Source organism: Asterias rubens, chromosome 20 (assembly GCF_902459465.1).
Source record: "Asterias rubens chromosome 20, eAstRub1.3, whole genome shotgun sequence".
Lineage (NCBI taxonomy): Eukaryota > Metazoa > Echinodermata > Asteroidea > Forcipulatida > Asteriidae > Asterias > Asterias rubens.
The window spans coordinates 10,314,636-10,337,314 of record NC_047081.1 but is presented as its reverse complement, the minus strand read 5'-3'; the positions used below and the strand labels follow the sequence as shown (position 1 = coordinate 10,337,314).

Genomic DNA, 22,679 nt, shown 5'->3' with positions numbered 1-22,679 from the left:
GGTATAGCTTTCCGTATGACGACGGCACTTTTTTTCACTCATTTTTACAAAAAGGGAAATCTCGTTGAGGTAAATCAGATTATTATTTCATATTGAATGAAAAAGTGGTGGCGCCATACGGAAACTTTTCCTTTATATGCATTACCTCAGTACAACAGTTTACAAATTATTAGTAATTAAAAAAAAAAGCTAAATCGATTTATTTTATTTGCATCCTATAATCCCCCCCCCCCACAACCCCGCCCCTCCCACAGTGTCAGAGTGTTCTGTTTGTTGTCATCGTCAATCGCGTCTCGGTCGAGTGCTTGAATCATTTTCTTGTGTCTTGGGAGCCGATCGACGTGGATACCCAATATCTGAATATCAAAAAGATCTCACATAACTTGAATAAATGTACTTACGGTGTAGATAATCACTTCAACAGAGCATCCTTGTTGTTATTTTTCCATTACAAAAGAGTCTCCGATTTCTACCGTTGTTCTCCGTGACATTTTCAGCATTCCGCGCTGGAATTTTCTTTTAATAGTCGGATGACCATCGCGCCTGCTTAGAGATGGCAATAAGTCAGGGTACCGTATCGGTTTCAAAGTCTTGTTGAAGTGTGAGGGCGCTGTTTTAAAAACTCGGCATCGATCCGACAAAAAGAAGGCATCATTCATTCACTGCATACAAATTCTGTCAGCGGCCTGTATGTGCAAACAATGAATTTTCAGTTGATATACCATGGAGGAAGAAAATTTCCTCCATGGATAATCTAACAAGTCACTAGCCAAGTATGTCCGACCATGTCCGACTAGTATAGCAGCAGAGCAAAAAAAAACACTTCTTAGCGAAATGCGTCCCCCACCCTTTTTTTGTTAAATAAACAGGTAGAAATCATTAAGAGGTCGTACTCTGCGTTTGGACAAAAGTAAGCGTTTATCTCATTTTGAATTGATAACGTGACTCCAGTTATTTGAGGTCTTTTTTCAACCGGGAACAAACTTTGGCCACTCAATCAGAATAACAGCATAGTCGAGATTAAACAATTGTGTGTGTTGAATTTTTCAGATGAAAAAGGAGATTTTAAAAAGGAGAATGATAAAAAGCAAGTAGTCTGCAGAAAAAGGCATCTTTGATTTGTTTTCATGTTTAATTTTTTTGTTAAATTTAATGATTTTTATTTTATGCTCCGTAAGAGTGGTGCCTGAAATAAAGACCAGCAAATAATTTATTCTTTTTTTATTGAAGAACCAAGTGAAATTCGAGAAAATTGCATTTAAATATTCCTTACACATTTTTTTTACCACCCTCTCGTAAACAATTACATGCACATTAAATTAATTAAAGCCAATCCGTGTACATTTTTTACTCAAAGTTTTGTGTTTGTCTTTATCGATACAAAACGGTATGACTTGTCAGAGGTTTGTGTGAACCTTAAATTAATTTTAAGTTGAACTTTCGAGTCTGGATTTGAATGCAATATCATGCACTAAAATAATAACTCATTCCAGATTCGACTTTGTCATCGGAGTCGGGAGAAAATAACGGGAAAACCCACCCTTGTTTCCGCACGTTGTCATGCGTTTAAAATAAATCCGTAATTCTCGTTATCGAGAATTGATATTGTTCTAATGTTTTCTCGAAAAGTAAAGCATTTCATGGAATAATATTTCAACAGAAGTCTTTCATCATAACCTTCTGTACACCCTGTAAGTTATTTGTACATTTGTGAACTTTAATTTTTTTTTCTGTAACGAAAGTGTCCAATCAATGGCTTTAAGAAAAAAAAAAAAAAAAAAAAAAAAAACACGATGGCCAATTCGTTGGGGAGATTATTTTTCCGCCGTCACCGAATCGAAACCGCGACGCTCTAAGTTCCTTTCTCAGAAAACTCCAGCTCGCGATTTTGTTTCATCGAAAAGGGAATTTGTCCACCGGAATTTTTCAGTGAGGTGGTCCAGCTACGGCAGAGATCCGCTCGCCTCTCTTGTCGGAGTCCCTGGTTCGAATCCAGACGGGACGGGTTGACAATCTAACATGAGATTGCGAAAATCTTTCTCCGAGTCCCCCGCCCCGTGGCCCGCCGATGATCATAATATTGGTATCCCGGCTTCCACTTCCTATCCTAGAACCAAAGTGCCTACAACTTTGAATCACTGTTCTTGCTCGTTATATTATTGCATTCATATTATTACCGAATGAAGCCTAAAATAATGACGTTTCTGTCTCCTGAAAAGTTGCAGCAAAGAACCCCAAGGTTGTGATAAATTCTCATACACGTGACTAATCCAAGTGCTGCGTGCATGACCGCCCAAAAATAAAAATAAAAGTAGAAGAGTTATAAATAAAAATGTACACAAAATGTGGGTAAACTAAAGCGCGCCCTCTACGGTAAGAGTATGATCAAATCCTGTCCTTGAGAGAGTCACTAGTAGACTAGCCAATGCTGCGTGCAAGGTAAGTAAGAACGGTATGGTAATTTCTTGTTGCAAACTTCTGTAAATTCTGTAGTTGAAACCTCATGTTGTTTATATACAGGAATACATAGTGTATTGAGTTGTTGATGAGTGTGTTTAGATGACTATAGTATAATGGTTATGTTTGTTTTTTAATGTAACAAAGTGTTTTCAAGTGCTGACGACCCGCCGCTCAAGCAGGCAAAGTAAAGGGTGCGCCGCCGCCTACTACCAACATTTCACCGTGGGTTTCAGCGGATCGATCCGTGTTCAAACACCCATTTTGCGTTCTGCATAGTGTGGTGTCGAAAGCTTGGTCTTCATTAACCAAAGAACCTCCTACTCAAGGAAAAAGATGGGATTGCCACAGCCAAGTTGTGGCCACAGGTGTCTGCGGGTTTCCCTGTTCTTCTACATGTTCTTCTATTGGGTGAGTCAATTTAGAAATGACCATTATTATTTTATTGACTTGTTCAATTGTTGTTTGATTTGTTGAGTGCTGAAGTTAAACCTATATACTGTTAGTAGTAATGGTTATACTATTACTGTGGGTCTCCTAAAAAGAACAGGCTACCAGAAATTTTCATTGATTGTTGTCATCTCTGTAGACAAATTTCATAATCATATGAGTTCAAACAACTCATCTGTCAGACCATGGAGGTAGATTATCTACCTCCATGGTCAGACAGCTCACTGTTCAGACAACTCATGGTTGCAGTGAGACAACTTGACGGTCCAGACAGTCTGGAAAACTTGACGGTTTGGACAAAGTCGAGGTTTACAGTTCGATGGTCCTCGGGCAGGTGCTGAGGCCCCATCTGTTACCCGAATATGAATATCACAGCAATCCGTTGACCTCATGGCCATCTGTCCAGCAAGTTGTCTCGACGTTGAGTTGTCCAAAAAGTCCAGTTGAGTTGTCTCAACTATCTAATGAGTTGTCCGATTGACCGAATTCGACCGACAGACAAGTTGTATGACATTCCTTTCATACAGTGAATCGATGGTTAAGAATACTTGGAAAGATTTCCATATCTCTGTCCAGCTCAACTCTTCACTCATTTTTACCAAAAGGATCTGCACTTGATTAAATTAGATAATAATTGTTATTTTGTAACGAATGAATAAATGGTGGCATGATAGGTCCTATATAATATGGGAACTTTTCCGATCTGGTAAAAAATCTGAAATGTTGCAAATTTTTGAAACGTTTTCGCTGACCATGTCTGCACAACCATAAAACCATAAAATCACAAAAACATACAACCATAGTAAACCATACAACCATAGTATCCACAACTCCAGGCCTAAAACGTTATTGTTAGAAACTCTCTGACATCTATTTACATAACTTAAAGTTCATTCTTTTGTAGATATACTTGTAACTGCTTTCTTTGTCTGTTGTCTGATACACACAATGATTTTCACAGTCAAGGTCGCATGTTACATGTTGGCCCAACATCTGGTTGTTTTTCCTATGATTCAATGCCCATCAAAACTGATTGATTATTCAATCACAATCCACTCAACCATGACCTACCTTAGAAAAATATCCATTGTTAAGGAAAATGTTATTATTACCCACCCCTGTTTTTTTTGCTACGGGGAGCTACTATTTGGTTCTCCCCAAGATTCTTTTTATACTGAGAGCCATTCTGGATCCAAATTTGTGAATTATTGGTGTTTGTAAGTCCTTTTAAAATCCTTGCTGTGTATTGTGCACCATGGGGTACTTGTACAACTATTTGATCTGAAAAAAGTTGTTTTCTTCTAAGTTTCATTTTTATAAATAATTAGTATATAAATAACTTTGTTTTTACTCTTTTAAGCCAATGTTTGAAAACAGTGAAAACATTTTTTGGGTCTTCCCTGTTTTCTTGCAACTGTGATGACTAAGCTTAAAATCTTTCACAGGATTGTTATTTCATGTTTGTTGGGCAAAACAAAGTGCTGATACTGGTCTTTGACAGTATTGCCCGGCCGTCGACGTAGAAAATGCTCAATGTTTTATCAGACTGCTTAGAGAAAAACAACTTTGCATGACAGTCCATTCAGATCAGATTGTAGGTGCTACTACATGTACTCTAGCGAAGGTTTTTGTGCCCTGATTGAATTTTAAAACAAAAATTACTGTTTGATAAGGTTCATATAGGATTTGAGGCATTGCATGGTGAGGTATCATATATTGGTTTGCGGTAACACCATGTGTATCTACTTGCCAGGTAGAGTTTGTTCTTTGTTCTTAGAGAACTGTCTTGCTTAATTCTACTTCAGTGGTGTAGAGTGTTCGGGAGACTTCTCAGTTCTGAAAATAACTGTCCTGCTTACTAACTATTACCTGGGCTGATGGTATAGAAATGAGCTGGGACTGCTACTTAAGCTTATAGGATCGTAATTAACTGTACTACTGCGGAGTCAGTTCTTGGGTTGGTCTCAACGTTTCGAATCGACTAGCTTGCTTTAGTCATCTTCAGCAGATTGATAAGGTTCATTAGGGAACTGTTCAACAGAAGTCCCTATCTCAACGTTTGAACATATACCTTGTTCTTTCTCAATCTCTCGCCATCGTGCTTTAAGTTTACTGTGTAAGCTTTTGTTGGGACCGAGGCCCATTTGTTCTTCTTCATCTAATTTGCAAGTTAAAACATGATACTGTAGCAAAATGTGCACAAAAACTAGTTATGCATTATTAACTGGCAGACCGCACCACTAATGACTCATATCCTACATACATCTGTGTGATGTGATCAACATGCACAGGTATAGGCTTACAGAAATGTACATGTACTGTATGGCGTACAGTTGCCATTCAAAGAACACTGTGAGCATGTATAGGACTTCACATTGATTTCTTGACAAACATTGATTACCAAGATGTTTATGACTCAGGATCATCAACTGCACATTGTACCATGCTTAATCCTATTAAAATATTCATTTATTATTACAAGGTGATCAGATCCATTGTGTCTTTATTAGAGGCACTGGACACTATTGGTTTATTACTCAAAATAGTTATGAGCATAAAAACTTACTTGGTAATGTGCAATGGGGATATGCTGATAGCATAAATAATAATAATAATAATACCAAAACTTATATAGCGCCCTAATCATGTAGACTTGCTCTAGGGCGCTGAACATGGAAATATGGACAAATTAAAAATAAGAGAATAGGGAATTATAGCACAGGAGTGAAAATTCTTTAAAAACATTCAACCAGTTAGTAAACAAACTTAATAAATAGAAATCCTGAAGTATTAAAATGCAACAAAAACATTGTAAGAAACAGCTCCCTCTGAAGTAATGGACATTTTTATATAGTTTTTGAGAGAGAGGTGAGTTTTTTCTTCTTCTTTTATTATTCTCTTGCAACTTCGTTGACCAATTGAGTCCAAATTTTCACAGATTTGTTATTTTTTATGCATATGGGATACACCAAGTGAGGATACTGGTCTTTGCCAATTACCAAAGGTGTCCAGTGCCTTTAAAGGGAAGGTCTTATAATGTACTTGCTGCAAAACACTACTGCAACAATAAGAAACCCTTTTCTTGGTTGCTTTTTCTCAGATCATTGGGGTGACAATCCTAAGCATCGGCATCTACGCTGAAGTCGCAAAATGGAACTACGAGACGATGGTGGATGTATTTGTTACGCCGTCAAGCATCATGGTGGTCGTGGGTGTCTTCATGTTCATCTTAGGGTTGTTAGGCTGCATTGGTGCACTTAGGGAGAACATCTTATTGTTGAAGATAGTAAGTGCTTTCCAGGTTCAGGGTTGATTCTTTATTGTTGACAGTATTTCTTTATAAAATTATTAACAAAATATTTCATGTACAATATAGTGACGGTTGTTTGCTACTCTCTCGATAAGTAGGCGCTGTCTTCAACTGAAACTTTCATAAGTGACTTTTATTGAATCTTTCTTGATAATGTTGCCTTGTAAATCAGCATTACATTGTGGAAAAAAAATCCACCACAATTACAAAGCCAGGCCTTGAGTTTCATCTTTGAGAGGGCAAGATCATGTTAAATTTTTCAAAGGGCGCTTCCATTGGAAAACCATAAAGTCTATGGGAAACTTTTAAAGGAGCACTGAGGCCAAGTCCAGGAGCAACAGAGGCCATGGTCTCCGTTATCTTCCTGGTCTACAAAAGCTCTGGTGATTTTTGAATCGCAGCTGGTTTGTAATGTTTTCAGTTATTGCTCAAATGATAATTTGTGATAATGGGTGTATGTTGTTCTCTCCTCAGTTTGCCTGGACTCATGCTCTTATATTCATTCTGCTTTTGGTATGTGCCATTATCGCACTCGTCTTCAAGGGCCAGGTTAGTTGATATCAACTTTTTTTTTCACCCTCCTAGTATCTGTTGAACATTGTTTCATGGTAAGCTTTTTAACAGTACTAACTGAGTACAGAAATCCAATTTTGGAATACAATCATATTTTTTTCTTTAATTTTTTCTCCTGTCTCCGATGACTGATTGAGATTAACTTTCAAACGTTTGTCAAATCATAATCAGGGATGTAATTTCTCTGGGTTTTTTTAAAGGAAAGCTCTTTTATTTTATGATTGAGATCTCATTAGTAAAAACATGAATATTTTAGAGTAGGACTTTAAAAACCAAAATCTCACGCTTTGCGCTCACAGTTCAGGATTTTTGTAAACAGCCTATCACATCCCTGATACATGTTGGGTTACACAAAGTGAGGATTCTTGTCTTTGAGAATTATAAATTTTGGCTGCAGTCTTTATACTACATCAGTGAATGGCAAAACAAATTTACCACCAAAACATGAATTCAATAACATTTTCTTCGTTCTTTATTTCTTCCCCAAAGGCCAAGGATCTAGTGAGCTCATCATTCAAGAATGTCATTGAGGATTACTACAACGATCCGGACATCCAGTTTGCGATTGACTCCCTTCAACAAAATGTAAGAATACTCTGCTTACAACAAGCGTTTCATTTGTTAGTGATGAGATTTAATCAGGGCCCAAGTGTTACACCTGGGTGAATTTTGAGGTATGCAGTTTATTTATAGTGATACTGAATGTAGTGACAAACCACATCACATTCACATGTTCCAGTTTCTGTTTAGATTAATTCAGGGTCCAAAATTTCTTAGAGCTGTTTACAAAGCGCAAACAAAATTTGCTAAGCACAGCCAAATTTTGCTTATCAGAATTAAGGCTACCAGATCCCCTGTCATGAGTACTATGTGTAACTGGTTCCCTGTTCATTTAAATGTATTTTTTGTATTGTTTATGACACCTTGTGTTTTCATTTTTACATATGGTTTTTTTTTGCCTTTGTTGTTTTTGTATATTTTTTCTCAAGTGCTTGGTGTCAAAATTGATTTGTAAAAAGTGCTATATAAACAAGGTTGTTGTTGTTATTATTATTATTTTTCTTAATATAGTTGATAACTCTGATTTTATTCTGTTTCCGCAGTTTGAATGTTGTGGTGGATTTGGTTTCCAAGATTGGGAGAATAATGTTTACTTCAACTGTAACAGCCCAGGAGTGAATGCATGTGGCGTGCCGTACTCATGCTGTATATCTACAAAGGTAGGCATATCTCGGCGTGTCATGGCCGATCGAGCTAGTGCACCAGACTCAAGTTTTTGGTGGCTAAAGCCTGGTTCATACTCCCTGCGAATGTAATACTGATTTTGATGTTACAAGTTTGCAACAAATAATTTGCATCAGTTGACTTGTGTTAAACTCCTGCAAAACATTTGCTGTGAAAATGGCCGTGTGATGCCAAAATTTGCATTCGCATACGCAGGAAGTATGAGCCAGGCTTAAACAAAAAAACGCTGTATCTTTTCTCCAACTAAAACAAGTTATGCTCTTTGATCTACTTCTCTAGCACTGAGGACATACTGTTTCAAAAAGCTCCTCGGATCTGTAATTCCATGAGTGGAGTTGCCATCATTTCAATGTACCTTCTAAAATCTGGACCTCAGTTTCAGACTTTTTTTTTTTAACAGCAGTGACTCTCATCCCCGAGTTTTGAACCACCCAGATTGATTAATCCCTACCGACTCAAACTACGATTTCTACTAAATTCTATGTTCAAAGAGCCTTCCACTTCATTAATAATAATAATAAGACTTGTAATGCGCACATATACACTTTGCTGGGTGTTCAAGGCGCAGTAAAACCAAAAAACAAAACCTTTGTTATGGATCAACTTATCTCTTCACATCGCCAAGCTGACTCTCTTCAGATTTTCAATGGATTTTTAAAGACTCATTAATTGTTTGAAGCTTTCTTTTGTAACAATTGCTTTTAGTATATATTATTTTATTGTTTTATGTTTTTTTTTTTTTTTTTTTTTTTTTGGGGGGGGGGCGCATAGAGGCTCCTGCATTATAAACCATATAAATGTATCATATTAATAATCTTAATATTAATATTAATATGACATTGCCATTATTTTTGTTCAGACCGATACCGTCGCTAATACTCTTTGCGGTAACAATATACGAGAGAACAATCCACATCCCTATGCAGTGGATGACCAAATCTATGTGCGTGGATGTACCGATGCCGTGCTTACCTGGGCTGAAGATAACCTGGGGCTAATGGGAGGAGTGGCCCTGGCATTCTCCCTTACGCAGGTCAGTTATCTCTCAATATAAAAGCGTCAGTAAAATAGCAATATCGTTATTATCGTGATTTTCATTTTTTTTTCTTTCTGATTTCAGGAAATTTCTCCAAATCTACTTGGGACTTAAAATTTAAGTTTCACAGACTAAAATTACAAAGACCTTCACAAATTGTCAGTTGCTTCTCAATATAAGCATTCGGTGTGAACCAAAACTGTTCAGTCAAAATATTTTGCTATGCAAACGTGCAGGATGAAATAGTTCCCTGGGTGACCTTTATCACGGTGCAGCCATCTTGAATTTCTCCAATTGATATCAATGTTACCAAACCGAGGCTGGAAGAACCAAATAGTCTGGCTCCTAATTGCTAGATGATTATTAGCATGCATTATTGTTATTCGATTTGAGGAACATGACCAAGATGGACTTAGCATGATAAAGGTCTTTACTATGACTCTCTTAGGTTTATATGTAGGTGCTATTTTCTGTATACACCCAAACCAAACAGTGTACTCCTTTAGTGTACACCATGCCCCCAAAAAGGCTGACAAAAAAAAATTTTCATGGCCTGACGTTTGCCCCCTTACAGAGTCTTTCTGCAAGGCTAAAACAAACAAATTCTGAATGTTTATTCCATCTTTGTCATACCACGTCCAAGATACGTATAAGGAAACCCTGTTTACATCAATTGTAATAACATCAAAATAATCAAAACTTTGTTTCTTCTTTCCTTTTTATTCTGATGCTACCATTTTATTTCGGACTTTAATCTTTGGTTACCTGGTTCCTTGGTAATCACAACTTATTTCGTCCTTTCCCGCTGACAGGCTGTCGGCTTATCTCTCCTCATACTATTTATCGACAGGATATGGGATAAGATGGTCAGGTATAGGGTATCTGACACCGACACTTAACCCTTGACCTTTGACATTTGTAAGTTTAGCCTGCAGGAACTTGGATGGGTTTGACGTGTGACCGTATTTTTTTATTTTAAACAAAACTAAAACTGTGAAAGAAAACCTTTCCTCATCCCACCAAAACTAGAATTTTGTTTAAACCCCGTCCATTTGAAGGTTGCAATAACATACTATGTAGTTATAACAAACTAGTATTATTTGTAAAGTCGCTGTGAGTTTGTGAAATATTTGTTTTGATTTTGTAAAGTACAAAGTTTCCTGAAGTTAAATGAATATACCTTCTCCACCCTGGCTGAATTTACCCCAGCCCCTTTTTAAAAGTCTAACAAACATTTTGTAAAATTCTCTATCAAGATTCTTCTAACCCATTTCTTTATATTTCATGTTTCCATAATCACGTGGTTCTCCCCTGGATTTTTTAAACACTGGGGCATTCTGTTCCCATATTTTGGAAGTTTGGCCTGAGCACACTGAGGTCAGACATAGGTCATTGGAAAGTTTGGTAATTGTTTTTTTATCTTTAAAAGCCAAACTGTGCATCGCATGGCATTCTAAATCATATTTATCTCTTAAAGATTTTGGGAAATTGAACTGAAAAAAAAAAAATATATATATATTTATTTTATTTTGGTGAACTGAATTAAAGAAAGTTAAGCAGAAAGAAAACATTTTAAAAATATATTTTAATTGACAGCATTTTGCGCATACATGTACTTGCGCAGCTGGTGCATTCTGGTGCATACTAGCTTGTGCATGGGGGAGAACCCTAATTGTAACAATAACAATAACAACATATCCAGTTACTGTGTTTACAAAAAGTGTGACATTGTACAACCCAGGGCATTTCTTGGCAGGCAAGAAACTGCACTAGTTATATAAGTAGTGATACATTTGGTAAAATTAGCAGCAGATATATATTTGTGGAGATGATCTGATTTTGTATATTTTTTTGGTGGTATTTCTAAGAATAACTATAAATAGTGAGACGAGCAGAGTATACTCGAAACATTCAGACCTCACCAGCTCTTTTCAGAGCCAACTCTCCCTCAAAAGAGGTTTAATACATGGTTGTACCCACGAGTTTACTTTTTATTTAGAATTAATTCTTGTATATTTGGTTTGCGGTAACACCATGTGTGTGTCTACTTGCCAGGTAGAGTTGTTCTTAGGGAACTGTCTTGCTTTATTCTACTGCCGTGGAGTAGATAATCGGAGGTTCGGGAGACTTCTCAGTTCTGAAAAAAAAAATGTCCTGCTTTTAACTATTACCAGGGCGGATGGTATAGAAATTAGACTGGACTACTCTTATTAACTCTGAGTTAATTCTTATTATATAACACCCAAGCAGATCCTTGCCATTTGATTGGAGGATTGTCCGTCACGTGATAGCAAATAAAAGTACCATTGCACGCTGAGTCACTCGCCGTGCTTTTTCGTTCCATCCGAAAAGTACCATTGCACGCTGGCACGCTGCCAGCGTGCAATGGTACTTTTCGGATGGAACGAAAAAGCTGAGTAAAAACATCACTGCGTGCGCGTGTCTTTGGTAACGCAGCAGGTGTTACTGCAAGAAGGCATAGTAAAATTACTAGCATTCGGCTTCTACAGTTGAAATTGTTTGTTTTGAAAGTTGTTTCTTTCAATCAAAATGACAAAGTTCTACTTGGATGTTATATAAAACAAATAATGAATGTTTTTCATTCGTGCAATGGTGCGAATATGTTCATTCGTTGAAAGCTGGAATGTTCCATTCAACTCGGCTCCGCCTCGTTGAATAGAACATTCCATCTTTCAACTCATGAACATATTCGCACCATTGCACTCATAAACATTCATTATGTGTATATTATTCATCATGCAAAGCTTCAAACATTACTTATTGTATTGTTTTATTTTTATTTTACAGGTTGTGGGTATTTTCATGACTTTCCTTTTCATCACCCAAGTGGAGCAAGAACGAGATGAATATGATGGCGGCCCTGCTTCAAAACCAATGAATCTCTAACACAAAAAATATACATATTTCAAATTTGCAACACGATTTTGTGAGTAAGTTCACTGGGAGACAATTTGGGTCCAATTTCACGGCACTGCTCGCAATGGAATGCTTTTGCGGCCCTGTAGATGGCACGTGAATCTACGGATCATAGGCGTAGTACTCCGCCGCAATCAGTGCTTTGAAGTTTGGCCCAGGCCTCTGTGACTTGGTACAATGCAAGTTGGTTTTTGACCCATTGAAGCCCGGTTCATACTTCTTGCAAATGCGAATGCAATACAAATCTGGACATCACGTGGCTGTTTTCGCAGCGAACATTTCGCTGGAGTTCAGCACAAGTCAACTGATGTGAATTATTCATTACTAATTTGTGACTTCAAAATTCGTATCACATTCGCAGGAAGTACAAACCTGGCTTACGGCTTTTCTCATTATAGCCTAGGCTTATAGCCTTTCTCCCTATAGCTCTGCCTTGGTTGTATATGGCTCCTGTATTCTCTCTATTTTAAATCAAAAAAATTGCATGGAATTTGACTGCATTAAAAAAAGTAAAAAATCAAAAAATGAAATTGCACTATTATAATCTAAAAAACAGTTGAGAACTGTAGTAACTAGATTGCAAGTATATAAAGAAAATATAAAGTATGTTGTGTTTGGGTAACTGGGAGACCATTTTATTGTTTCTACCTACGGACAAGAGTTTGTAGAAGTTTATAGTTTCCCGATTACGCGATACTGGAGCAATACATTGTAGGTTTTGCAGTTTGGATTGCTTATGCATGCTCTTCGTAACTGGGAATGTATACTTTTTTTGGGGGGGGGGGGAGGGGTTAAACATTCAGTGTACCTTTTTGATTAATGTAAACAATTATGTTAAATACACGATTGTACTTTATATGAAAGTGCCTATATGTTTTTTTTCAAGGGGTGTAGATCGGGTGTAGGTTTTTGTTTTGTTTTGATATTATTGAATTCACCATGAGGCTTGATGCAGTTGTCTTCCTTGAAGTAGCAGATGACATTGGTAGTCACTAGTCAGTAGGTCAGCGACTTCCAGTAAAGCAACCCCCCCCTTCCATTCAAGGGAATGCCAGACAGCGAGTTTGCTTTCATACATTCCCCCCCCCCCCCCCCCCCCCCCCCCTCAAGCCCTCATCCTGTCATATTTGTCAACAAACTTTCAACGTACTTCACTATTTATATGTTGGAATTCCACAGAAAATTGCTGGTAAATCTTGTAGAAAAAAATATATTTTGTTTTTAGGTTTAAGCATTCAAGCGATCAAAAAAAAGGTAAATATTGCCTTAGGTGCACTCGTAATATTTCCAGCTTTTATGTTTTGCATGGTGGTATTTAAATAGTAATAATAATAATAAAGTGCTATAAAACATTGATTTAGCTGTAGTCTTGCCCCCTTTCAGATATTTTACTTATTTGTATATGTTATGGTTACAAGAGGGTTATTCTGTCTTTTGGGGTTTAGAATGAAGAATTTGTAAATTTTGGTCTGATTTGAAAGGGTTATAATAATACTGACAGTGTGGAAACTAAATAAGTAGTACACAATTGTGTGGACAAAACGGCTGTTTGAAAATATTCATTAATTTTTAGTTGAAGCAGTTTTTAAATTGGAATGGAACATCCATGTTAGCGGGAATATTCTTTTTCATAAACTGTTGCTTTTACCATTCAGGCCCTAAAGTGTTTCTGACAAGTATTAAGTAAAGAATTGTAGCAGAGATGAAATTATCACTCCTTCAAAATTTGGCTGAAGAGGGAAAACAAAATATATATTAGATATGCATTGCTCTATTGTTTTTGAAAATTTTACAGGGCTTACACACATTCGTGTGTGTGTAAAAACTAAAATTTATATTCTTTATCCCCAATGCAAATTTAACAGTAAAAATACAGAATTGATCTTTGTTGAGTTCAAACACTTTCTCACATGACCTGCAGCCACACAAACATAGTTTCACTTGTTGCACGTAGGGCTATTAGTATTTGATGTCATAAAATATGGCATCATGCTTAAATAATTGTTTAGGAACCCCCAGCAAAAAATGGGCAATGCATTGAAAACATTTTATTTATTGGAAAATTTATAACATTATTACTTGTGCATGCCTGTCCCAATTATGCCACAGAAATTAATTAGAGGGAAATGTTATTTTTCAAGTACAAATAGATAAGAGATTGTATATTTAACGCATGTTGTACTTACTGCCTGTATTTAGAATGCATGTAAACTTATAACGACAAGTCTTCTCTAAACGGTATCAATTGCCTTCATTTAAAATGAAGAAAAAAAAGTTGTGATGATTTTAAGTGTGAGAGATAAGTGAAAAATTACATGGCTCAGCAGATGTTTTGAATGTATAAATAAGTTTTTGTATACAATGGTATAATTTCATATGATTTTGTTTACTACACAACATTTGATTAACTTGAGTGCATGTTTTGGGTGTTTATTATTTTAATTTTATGTAGTGAAGTACATTTTTTCTATTAAAGTATGATTTGTGAAACAATTTCAGAGTGCCTGATTTTTTTGTTATTGAGGCAAATTCTTCTTAAAGGAACACGTTGCCTTGGATCTGTCGAGTTGGTCTTTGAAAATCTTTCTGTAACCGTTTGTTGTAAAATGTATATGGTTAGAAAGATATTGTAAAAGTAGAATACAATGATCTACACAAATATGCCTCGAAATTGCACGGTTTTCTTTTCACCCTGTCGACTAACACAGTCGGCCATTTATGGGAGTCAAAATTTTGACTCCCATAAATGGCCGACTGTGATAGTTCGCGACGTAAAAGGAAAACCGTGCAATTTCGAGTGATACTTGTGTGGATCATTATATTCTACTTTTAAAACATCTTTCTAACCATATGCATTTCATAACAAACGGTTTCAAACGCTTTTAATAGACCAACTCGTCCGATCCAAGGCAACGTGTTCCTTTAATGTCATAGCTGCCTGTTGTTTTTGTATTCCCGGGGCTTGAATTGATTGAAGGGGCAAAGGCACAAGACACCACCACGTCTTGTATCTCTCACAGTTTTCTACCAAGATGGGAATATTCTTGACACAGTTTATGCATTTGGCTGTATTTATTTTAACAGGCTTGTTGTAAGCGAAGATTGATCAGATTTGTCTTTATGGGTATCATTAACCAATAATTGAAACGACGTTGTTTCTTTTAAATATGGGTCATATTGTATTAAAAAACACGAGACCCCTTGACTGTGACCAGTTTGGGGCGGGGGGGGGATAACCTTTCCCCTGCGACCTCCATGGTATTATTTATCCCCACTAAAAAGTTCCCCCAGCTGCCGGTGTCGCATGCAATAATGTCCTCTATGCAATACTATCCAGAGGACAGTATTGCATATGCAATTATGTCCGCCGGACGGTTTTGCATATGTAATCATGTCCGCCCGGACGCTGCTGCATAATGCAAATGTGTCCGCCCGGACACATTTGCATATGCAGTTGCGTCCGCCCCCGTGCAAAACCGTGCAAAACCGTCCTTGCAGTAAATTAAACGCCCCTGGTCGACGGAACACGTTCGCCATTTTTTTACAAGCTAAGTGCGAGCATAATCGTAGGTTCAGTGCATGCAAGCTCGCTTACGCGCGCACATAAAACATGTACAATCCACCGGACGGTTTTTGCATAGCCCCGGACACGATTGCATATGCAAAAGTGTCCGGAGAGGACAGTATTGCATGGCGGACACAATTGCATCTGACACAGGCCCCCACCCCAATGGAGATTGGGCGACCAATGTCCATTTATATTACTAAATAAGCTAGTCACTTATTATGGAACGTGTCATTTTCTTTGCTTCCATCTGCAAGATTACAAAAAACAGGTACTGGTACCTGCAACTGCTCTCTTCCACAGGCTCAAGGCATGGACATAAAAACAGCCTGTTTACTTTCAGGGTGTGCATGATGATGATGGATATAGAGAATGAGGAGAAAGTACTAATAGCCAGTCTAAATTCGCTGTACCATCCCCCGGGCTCCCCGTTTGGACTTTGATCTCTCGCTCGCCACGCGTTTAACACAAGTTGGGAACAAGGTGATTTCTCCATCTTTTCTTTTTGAGAATAATTAAAACTAAAAAGTACACATGTCCACTGTAACGTGTCATCGTTTGTGCTGCGCCCTCCGCTCTTCGATTAGGCTGAACAATTTTCACGGGCAAAAGATCATCCGTTCATCGAATATACGTTTTAGTTTCCCTGCTACCTTAAGGTCTTTCAGCACAATGTCTTCATACACTATCGAGGAGAAGGGGCCAGCAAATTCACTTCAATATCGCATCTTTTTCAGTGAGTTAAAAAATGGTTTCCGTCTTTATTTTAGTGTGTGTTTTTGCCTTCACCAGTTCCAGTATTACGTTTTTTACTTCCACGCTCATTCAAGTTTGTTTTGTTTGAAATAACCACACTGCACTGGCTGGACTGGAATTTTCAGTGAATTATTGCTGTTTTTATGGTCAATCGGCTGTCATGACAGAGTAATTTCCGTATCCTGCCACTGGACTGTGCCAGTGCCACCACTTTTTCAGTCGTTATGATTTTTTGTTAATTAAGAAATAAATTCTGTAAGACTGTAGGCCTATCTCAGAATAAGAAATTCTTTTTGCTTAATGATTTGATTTTGAATAACTAAAATAAGTGATGGCAGGATATGGACATCTTTCCTGTTCCGTCACGGTCATGACTGTTTTTCACTGGAAAAATGTTTGTATATTGCTACTACTTTTCATCAATCATGTTTCTTATCAAATAAGTTTGTTTACATTTATTTACTTTTTAGGGATCACTTAAAAATGACTGAGATATTCATGTGTTGTAACACAACTTTCCTTATTTGTCTTTTGTTACTTCCTTTTTAGAAAATGCAAGTGGGAATTATATATCGCCGTTTCATGATATCCCATTGACTCCCTCTGGAAGCAGTGCCAGTGATGTGAGTTTATTATTTTATTAAAATGAACTTTCAAACAATATTTACCCACCTCCCCTTTTTTTTAGGAATTTGAATAAATAATTTTTAATTAAATATTCACAACCACAAAAATAATATTCTTCCCTGAAAAAAAAAAATACAAATAAGAAATAAAGAAATTAGTTATTGCATTCTGAAAAATAACACCTTTAATTTGTCTGTTTGTAAAACTCTCTGAAATTGAAACAACCTGGAGTTTGGAAATTCCTGAACTGAAGGTATTTTGGGGGGAATTTTTTTGAAGAAACTTCAGTGTGGCCTCACTGTAAAGTTGTGGCGTGTTCTCTACTGTTGTGGCAGAGTGGTCTAGTACACCAGACCCAAGCAGCAGAGTGTGGGTTTGAATCTCGGTCATGACACTTGTGCCCCTGATGAGCAAGGCACTTAACCATAATTGATGCCTAAAAATTTGCGTTAGTGTACAGCATGAAGCTCTACCAGCCAGGCTCCTATACCGTGACTATATCCGTATCAACTGTGTAAAGGCAAAGAAGTTGGTGGCAAAGTGCCCCTGGTGGTAGTTGGTTTGTGTCGACAGCACAAATCAGTTGAGTTCACCCCTCGCCTTGAAGTGGTCGTTCAGACTTGTGATGTTAGGCGATCTCTCATAAAAATAGAATAGAAAAAGTTAAATTAAATGTCTATTTGGGCAGATTTTATATTTTATGAATGTGTCAAACCAAAAATATTTGGTGTGTCGCTTTTACCAATTTCTGTAGCCATTATAGTAAAATAATAATGAAAATTAATTTTGCAATGATTCTATTTCTCTTAATAGCCAGCTGTTTTCAACATGGTAGTTGAGGTGCCCAGATGGACCAATGCCAAAATGGAGGTAAAAAAGTGGAATATTTATGTTTCAAAAATATATTTCAATATTGAAAACATGTCCTTTAAAAACAAAAACAAAATTCCCTTCACATCAATGCTTTGTGCCAAATGTTTGTTCTTTGTAAATTTCAGTTGAGAATATTCAGGCTGTTATCTGAGTTTTTATTGTTTAAAGTGTGTATCAAAAAATGCTGTATTTACAAAATAAATGGGTTTTGATCTACTTCTCTAGCACATACATGTAGGATACTGTTCCCAAAAGCTTCTTGGAATCTATAACTCCATGGGGTTGTCAAAAGGTGGATATTCCACATCATTGCAGCATTCCTTCTAAACTAAGATCTGGCTCCCAGTTTCAGACCTTTATACTCAGCAGTGACTCTTACTCATGTTATTCATTTATTCGAAATTTTAGATCAAGGTGGGCGAGAAACTTAACCCCATCATGCAAGACGTTAAGAAAGGCAAGCTACGTCTCGTCAAGAACTGCTTCCCTCACCATGGGTACATATGGAACTACGGAGCACTACCACAGGTCAGAATGCTCTCTCTGTAGTTACATGGCAATATAAACCAGAACCAAAAAAAACAGGCTTGATACTTCAGGGAGGCAGCAAAGGCGATTGCATTGGTGCCATTGAAATGCTCCAGCAGAAATTAACATCTTGTGTCTTACAGGATCATTTACCACATAAGGTAACTGCACAATGGCATTGCTCATCTTTCCTTAAAAAAACTAAGAAGATGATACTGAAGGGTTGGACAGTAGGAGGGTTGACAGTGTACTACCACATATATTTACCACATTTTTGTTATTGTGGTATTGGACATCTAGCCTTGAAAAACACTGTAGATGATATTGAATGATCAGACAGGAGGGGGCTTTTCTTGTTAACGAAATGTACCATTGACACTATTCATCCCTCAATCGTGATTCATCAATTTTTTTCTTCCCGCAGACGTGGGAAGACCCTGGCCACAACGATGAGCACACCAAGTGCAAGGGTGACAACGACCCTCTGGATGTGTGTGAGATCGGGTCAAGGGTCGCCAAGAGAGGTGAAGTCGTACAGGTCAAGGTGCTTGGTGTTCTCGCCATGATTGATGAAGGTAACGAAGAAGACCTTGAATTACTCAGAAGTGGGTCTGATTTCCAAAGGCCGCTCAAAGGCTCAGCGGAATGTACAAGCTAGATCACTCTTTTTGTAAACGAAGATGACATTGTCTACACCTTGCTTAATTTATTTTTTCTGATTTTTTTGTTTTATGACAGGGGAGACAGACTGGAAGATTCTGGCGATTGATGTTAGAGACAAATTGGCAAAGGATCTAAATGGTGAGTTGTACAGCATGAGCCCCCGACTCCTACACACTTACAATATCACCAAACTGTTTATGTTTACCTACAAAGCAATCATGGTCTTTGATTTACTGCCGTAGTTTCTCAAGATACTGTTCCCAAAAGCTCCTTGAAATCTACAACTCAAGAGGGTACCGTAATGACATCATTTCAACATAGGTCCTAGTAAGTTGCAGACCTTTTTGTCAGTAACAACTTTCATTCCTGGATGATTTTCTTTCTTACAGATTTACAAGATATAAAAGAACATATGCCTGGCTTCCTTGAGGTAAAAGTCATAATTTTATTAATATTCAGACACAAAAATACTTTCAGATTGTTTTCTATTTTAAAATTACAAAATTTTCTTTGGTATTTTAAAGATTTGTTGAATGCATTGTTGATACATTTTTTGTTTAACTTAATAATATTAGAAACTATTTCTTGTATAGAGCAGATGCATTGAGGCAGAGTCTTAATTGATCTCTTTTTCTCTCTCTATTCTTTGAACCCATTGCACCTTTCCAGTCTACGTTTGAGTGGTTCAAGATATACAAGGTCCCCGATGGTAAACCATTCAATACATTTGCTTTCAACGATGAGCCTAAAGGCAAGGTTAGTATGAAGCTAAAGTTTTAAAACCCTAGGCCTGGAAAATTCTTCTTGAAGTTGGAAGACCACGCTTCTTGAGTGTAGAGAACTGACTCTAGAAAACCAATACGATTACTGTGTCAGCTCTACCAACCCTGTATAATGCTTTTAAAGGATAATTATAACCAAATTCTCTTTGAATGATTTCCATTATAAATTAAAACTTGACTTTTTTGTTTTTAGGATTTTGCTCTGTCGATCATCAAACAGACCCATGAACAATGGCAGAGACTCATGCAGGGCAAGACAGATCCAGCAGGACTCTCCTGGTAAGTCAAACACCAGGGCCCAACTTCAAAGAGCTGCTTAACGTTAGGCTTACTGTGCAATTTCCTGCTAACCGTAAAGCCACGAAAAGGCATGGTAACCTTCCCGTGCTTACTATATGAAAATGGATGACGTAGCAATGTAAATCAATGGTGAACATGCAAGATGGCCGCCTATGTGTTAAGGAGATTTGTTTTCAGGGTTTTATGCGTTTTATGTCCCTACATAAATGCTCCTTTATCCCTTCTTGTTTCAGTGAGAATATTTCCGTTGCAGGAAGTGCACACCTTATTTCAGTCGAACAAGCTCAAACCATCGCCGCAGCTGTAAGTTCTTTGACTTGTTCATGTTACTTCAAGTTCAGATATATATTGTAAAAGGATGAGTGCTACACCGTACTTGATGGAAACAAGTTGTTAGTCGTTCGATTGTTAAATCTTGACACTCACTGTTTTTTTTGCTGAGGGAAAGGGAGGTATATTATTATCTGGCATGCTCTCATAAATTCTAACTTGACCTGTTGACCTTATGAAATTTTGTGTAATAATTTCACTTAATCTGTCATGGTTCAGGCAAGCTTTGTTTGTTTAAATAAGAGAGGACCAACACCCATTTGGAGTCTGAATTAATGTTTTTGAATCAATGGTACCAGGGTTTGCTCACCTGGAGGTTGCTCTACAAAAGCGTGCCCCAAACCTTATGACATAGCAACTGTCTCTGTAGTCTGAAGAATTCAAATTAAAGTGGTAACTTGCGACTTTAGCAAGTCATTGTACCAGATGGTTTTCAAATCAAACTTGCAAATGGCTCATTGTATGATGAGTGTATGATGATTATAACCACGATACTGAGAAAACTTAACAAGTTCTTCTTGTTTTCTTGCCCAGGCTCCAGAAACTGGAACTCCAGAACCAGTCAACACTGATGGTAGGATATTATTTTTCTCTCAATTTGTTCTCATCTTGTTCTCTCTAAACTTAAAAGGTAGTAAACATATTTTGCAAACAAAACTATTGAGTTATTAAAAAAAACACAAGCGCCTATTCTGTCCCCCATCTTGGGAGTCCAAATGTACACAAAGGAATTGACGTCGCCCCCCCCCCCCCCCAATTATTTGTGGAAATGGTAGGCGGTACTTTTTATAGGTGTGGTCCGCATCTGCAACCAGGTAAATAGAAAGATGGAAAGCACTGAACAAAGTTGAGTGTGCAGACAGGTAGTTCCTGTCCATTTTGTAATGATTGAAGTTGCATGTCAGTAGCTTTTGTTGATATGCAGGCATGCAACTTTTCAGCTGCTCAGCTGATTTCCGATTTTTCTTTTCAAAACAGTGCCATAGAAAACTGAAAAAGTGTGATCGGCCATTTCCTCTTTTTTTTTTGCAATCAGAAAGTTGCATGTCTGTAACATTGGAAGGATTTTAATGATGCCAAGTGATGTTTAATTTTTCTTTTCTTTTTTGACAGTCGATACGTGGCATTTTATACCACAATAGCAGTCAAGCCGGATGAAACCAGCTCACTCTGAGCATGTCTGCAAGCTATGACATCACAAACTGCGAGCTATGACATCACACACTGAAAGCTAGGACATCATACACTACAAGCGATGACATCACTCACTAAAAGCGATGACATCACTCACTAAAAGCCATGACATCACACACTGCAAGCTATGACATCACACACTAAAAGCCATGACATCACGCACTGAAAGCTATGACATCACACACTGAAAGCCATGACATCACCACTGCAAGCAATAACATCACACACTACAAGCTATGACATCACACACTGCAAGCTATGACATCACACACTGCAATCTATGACCTCACACACTGCAATCTATGACATCACGCACTGCAAGCTATGACATCACCACTGCAAGCAATAACATCACACACTACAAGCTATGACATCACGCACTGCAAGCTATGACATCACCACTGCAAGCAATAACATCACACACTACAAGCTATGACATCACACACTGCAAGTGATGACATCACACACCACAAGCTATTACATCACACACTGAGTGCCTGTCTTATTTTGTGATTGTTTTATGAAAGTTCAATGCAAATAAACGAAGAATACTTCAGTTGGATTTTTATGCATAACTTAATACAGGGTTAAATGGTGACTTTAAGAGTTTGTTAGTTCAATGAAATTATCCAAGGTTGGTGAAAAGGAATGAAATTAGACAGCGATTAATATATAATTAAAAAAAAACAGTATTTGCCCGTCAGGGAAGGGTGAAAATAATTTTCTAAAAGTGTTCAGTCTTTGTACAACTGAACTTTTGAAACTTGCATTTGTTGCAATTTCATTACTTTGTTTTGTAGAAAATCTTTAGCTTCCAGGATGAGGTTACTAACCAAAATACCCTGTCACATGTACCACTTGTAACTGGTAGCCTGCTCATTTTTGCTTAGCTGAAAAATTGTTCAGCAATGGACCCTAGTTTGCTTTGCACAGAATCAAGCATACCACCATAGTAAGCAATCACTCTTTATGGTAAAAGTGTTGAATTTTGTTAGGCCGTGTCCGAAACGGCGACTTCGGCTACAGCTACGGCTAGGGCGCGCGCGTCTGCCT

The 22,679-nt window shown here is 37.5% G+C and overlaps 3 protein-coding genes across 3 annotated transcripts in view; 2 read left to right on the top strand and 1 right to left on the bottom strand.

Annotated features, from left to right (window-relative positions):
- The window catches only part of LOC117303998 (maternal embryonic leucine zipper kinase-like), a 54,797-nt gene extending 54,308 nt beyond the window's left edge, over nt 1-489 (bottom strand). Inside the window, exon 1 of the mRNA XM_033788473.1 lies at nt 402-489. The gene's annotated coding sequence lies outside the window, so the exon portion shown is untranslated. The remainder of the gene's footprint in view (nt 1-401) is intronic.
- A 2,097-nt stretch (nt 490-2,586) lies between these two features.
- Nucleotides 2,587-13,083, top strand: LOC117303894 (tetraspanin-15-like). The gene is made up of 7 exons (XM_033788339.1): nt 2,587-2,868; nt 6,008-6,193; nt 6,692-6,766; nt 7,280-7,375; nt 7,894-8,010; nt 8,895-9,068; nt 11,880-13,083. The coding sequence occupies exons 1-7, from the start codon at nt 2,794-2,796 to the stop codon at nt 11,976-11,978; spliced, it is 822 nt and encodes a 273-aa protein (XP_033644230.1). The 5' UTR covers nt 2,587-2,793; the 3' UTR covers nt 11,979-13,083.
- Nucleotides 13,084-16,077: 2,994 nt separating this feature from the next.
- Nucleotides 16,078-22,679, top strand: LOC117303874 (inorganic pyrophosphatase-like). The gene is made up of 12 exons (XM_033788276.1): nt 16,078-16,309; nt 16,879-16,952; nt 17,770-17,826; nt 18,238-18,357; nt 18,782-18,932; nt 19,096-19,158; nt 19,410-19,450; nt 19,690-19,776; nt 19,996-20,081; nt 20,336-20,405; nt 20,967-21,006; nt 21,546-22,679. The coding sequence occupies exons 1-12, from the start codon at nt 16,108-16,110 to the stop codon at nt 21,572-21,574; spliced, it is 1,020 nt and encodes a 339-aa protein (XP_033644167.1). The 5' UTR covers nt 16,078-16,107; the 3' UTR covers nt 21,575-22,679.

Excerpts from the sequence above, each read along its gene's own strand:
- LOC117303894 (XM_033788339.1), top strand. The coding sequence starts at position 2,794 with ATGGGATTGCCACAGCCAAGTTGTGGCCACAGGTGTCTGCGGGTTTCC. Across the intron at positions 6,767-7,279 it reads CACTCGTCTTCAAGGGCCAG|GCCAAGGATCTAGTGAGCTC; the intron begins GTTAGTTGATAT and ends TCTTCCCCAAAG. Across the intron at positions 9,069-11,879 it reads TGGCATTCTCCCTTACGCAG|GTTGTGGGTATTTTCATGAC; the intron begins GTCAGTTATCTC and ends TTTATTTTACAG.
- LOC117303874 (XM_033788276.1), top strand. The coding sequence starts at position 16,108 with ATGTCCACTGTAACGTGTCATCGTTTGTGCTGCGCCCTCCGCTCTTCG. Across the intron at positions 18,933-19,095 it reads TCTCGCCATGATTGATGAAG|GGGAGACAGACTGGAAGATT; the intron begins GTAACGAAGAAG and ends GTTTTATGACAG. Across the intron at positions 19,451-19,689 it reads ATATGCCTGGCTTCCTTGAG|TCTACGTTTGAGTGGTTCAA; the intron begins GTAAAAGTCATA and ends GCACCTTTCCAG.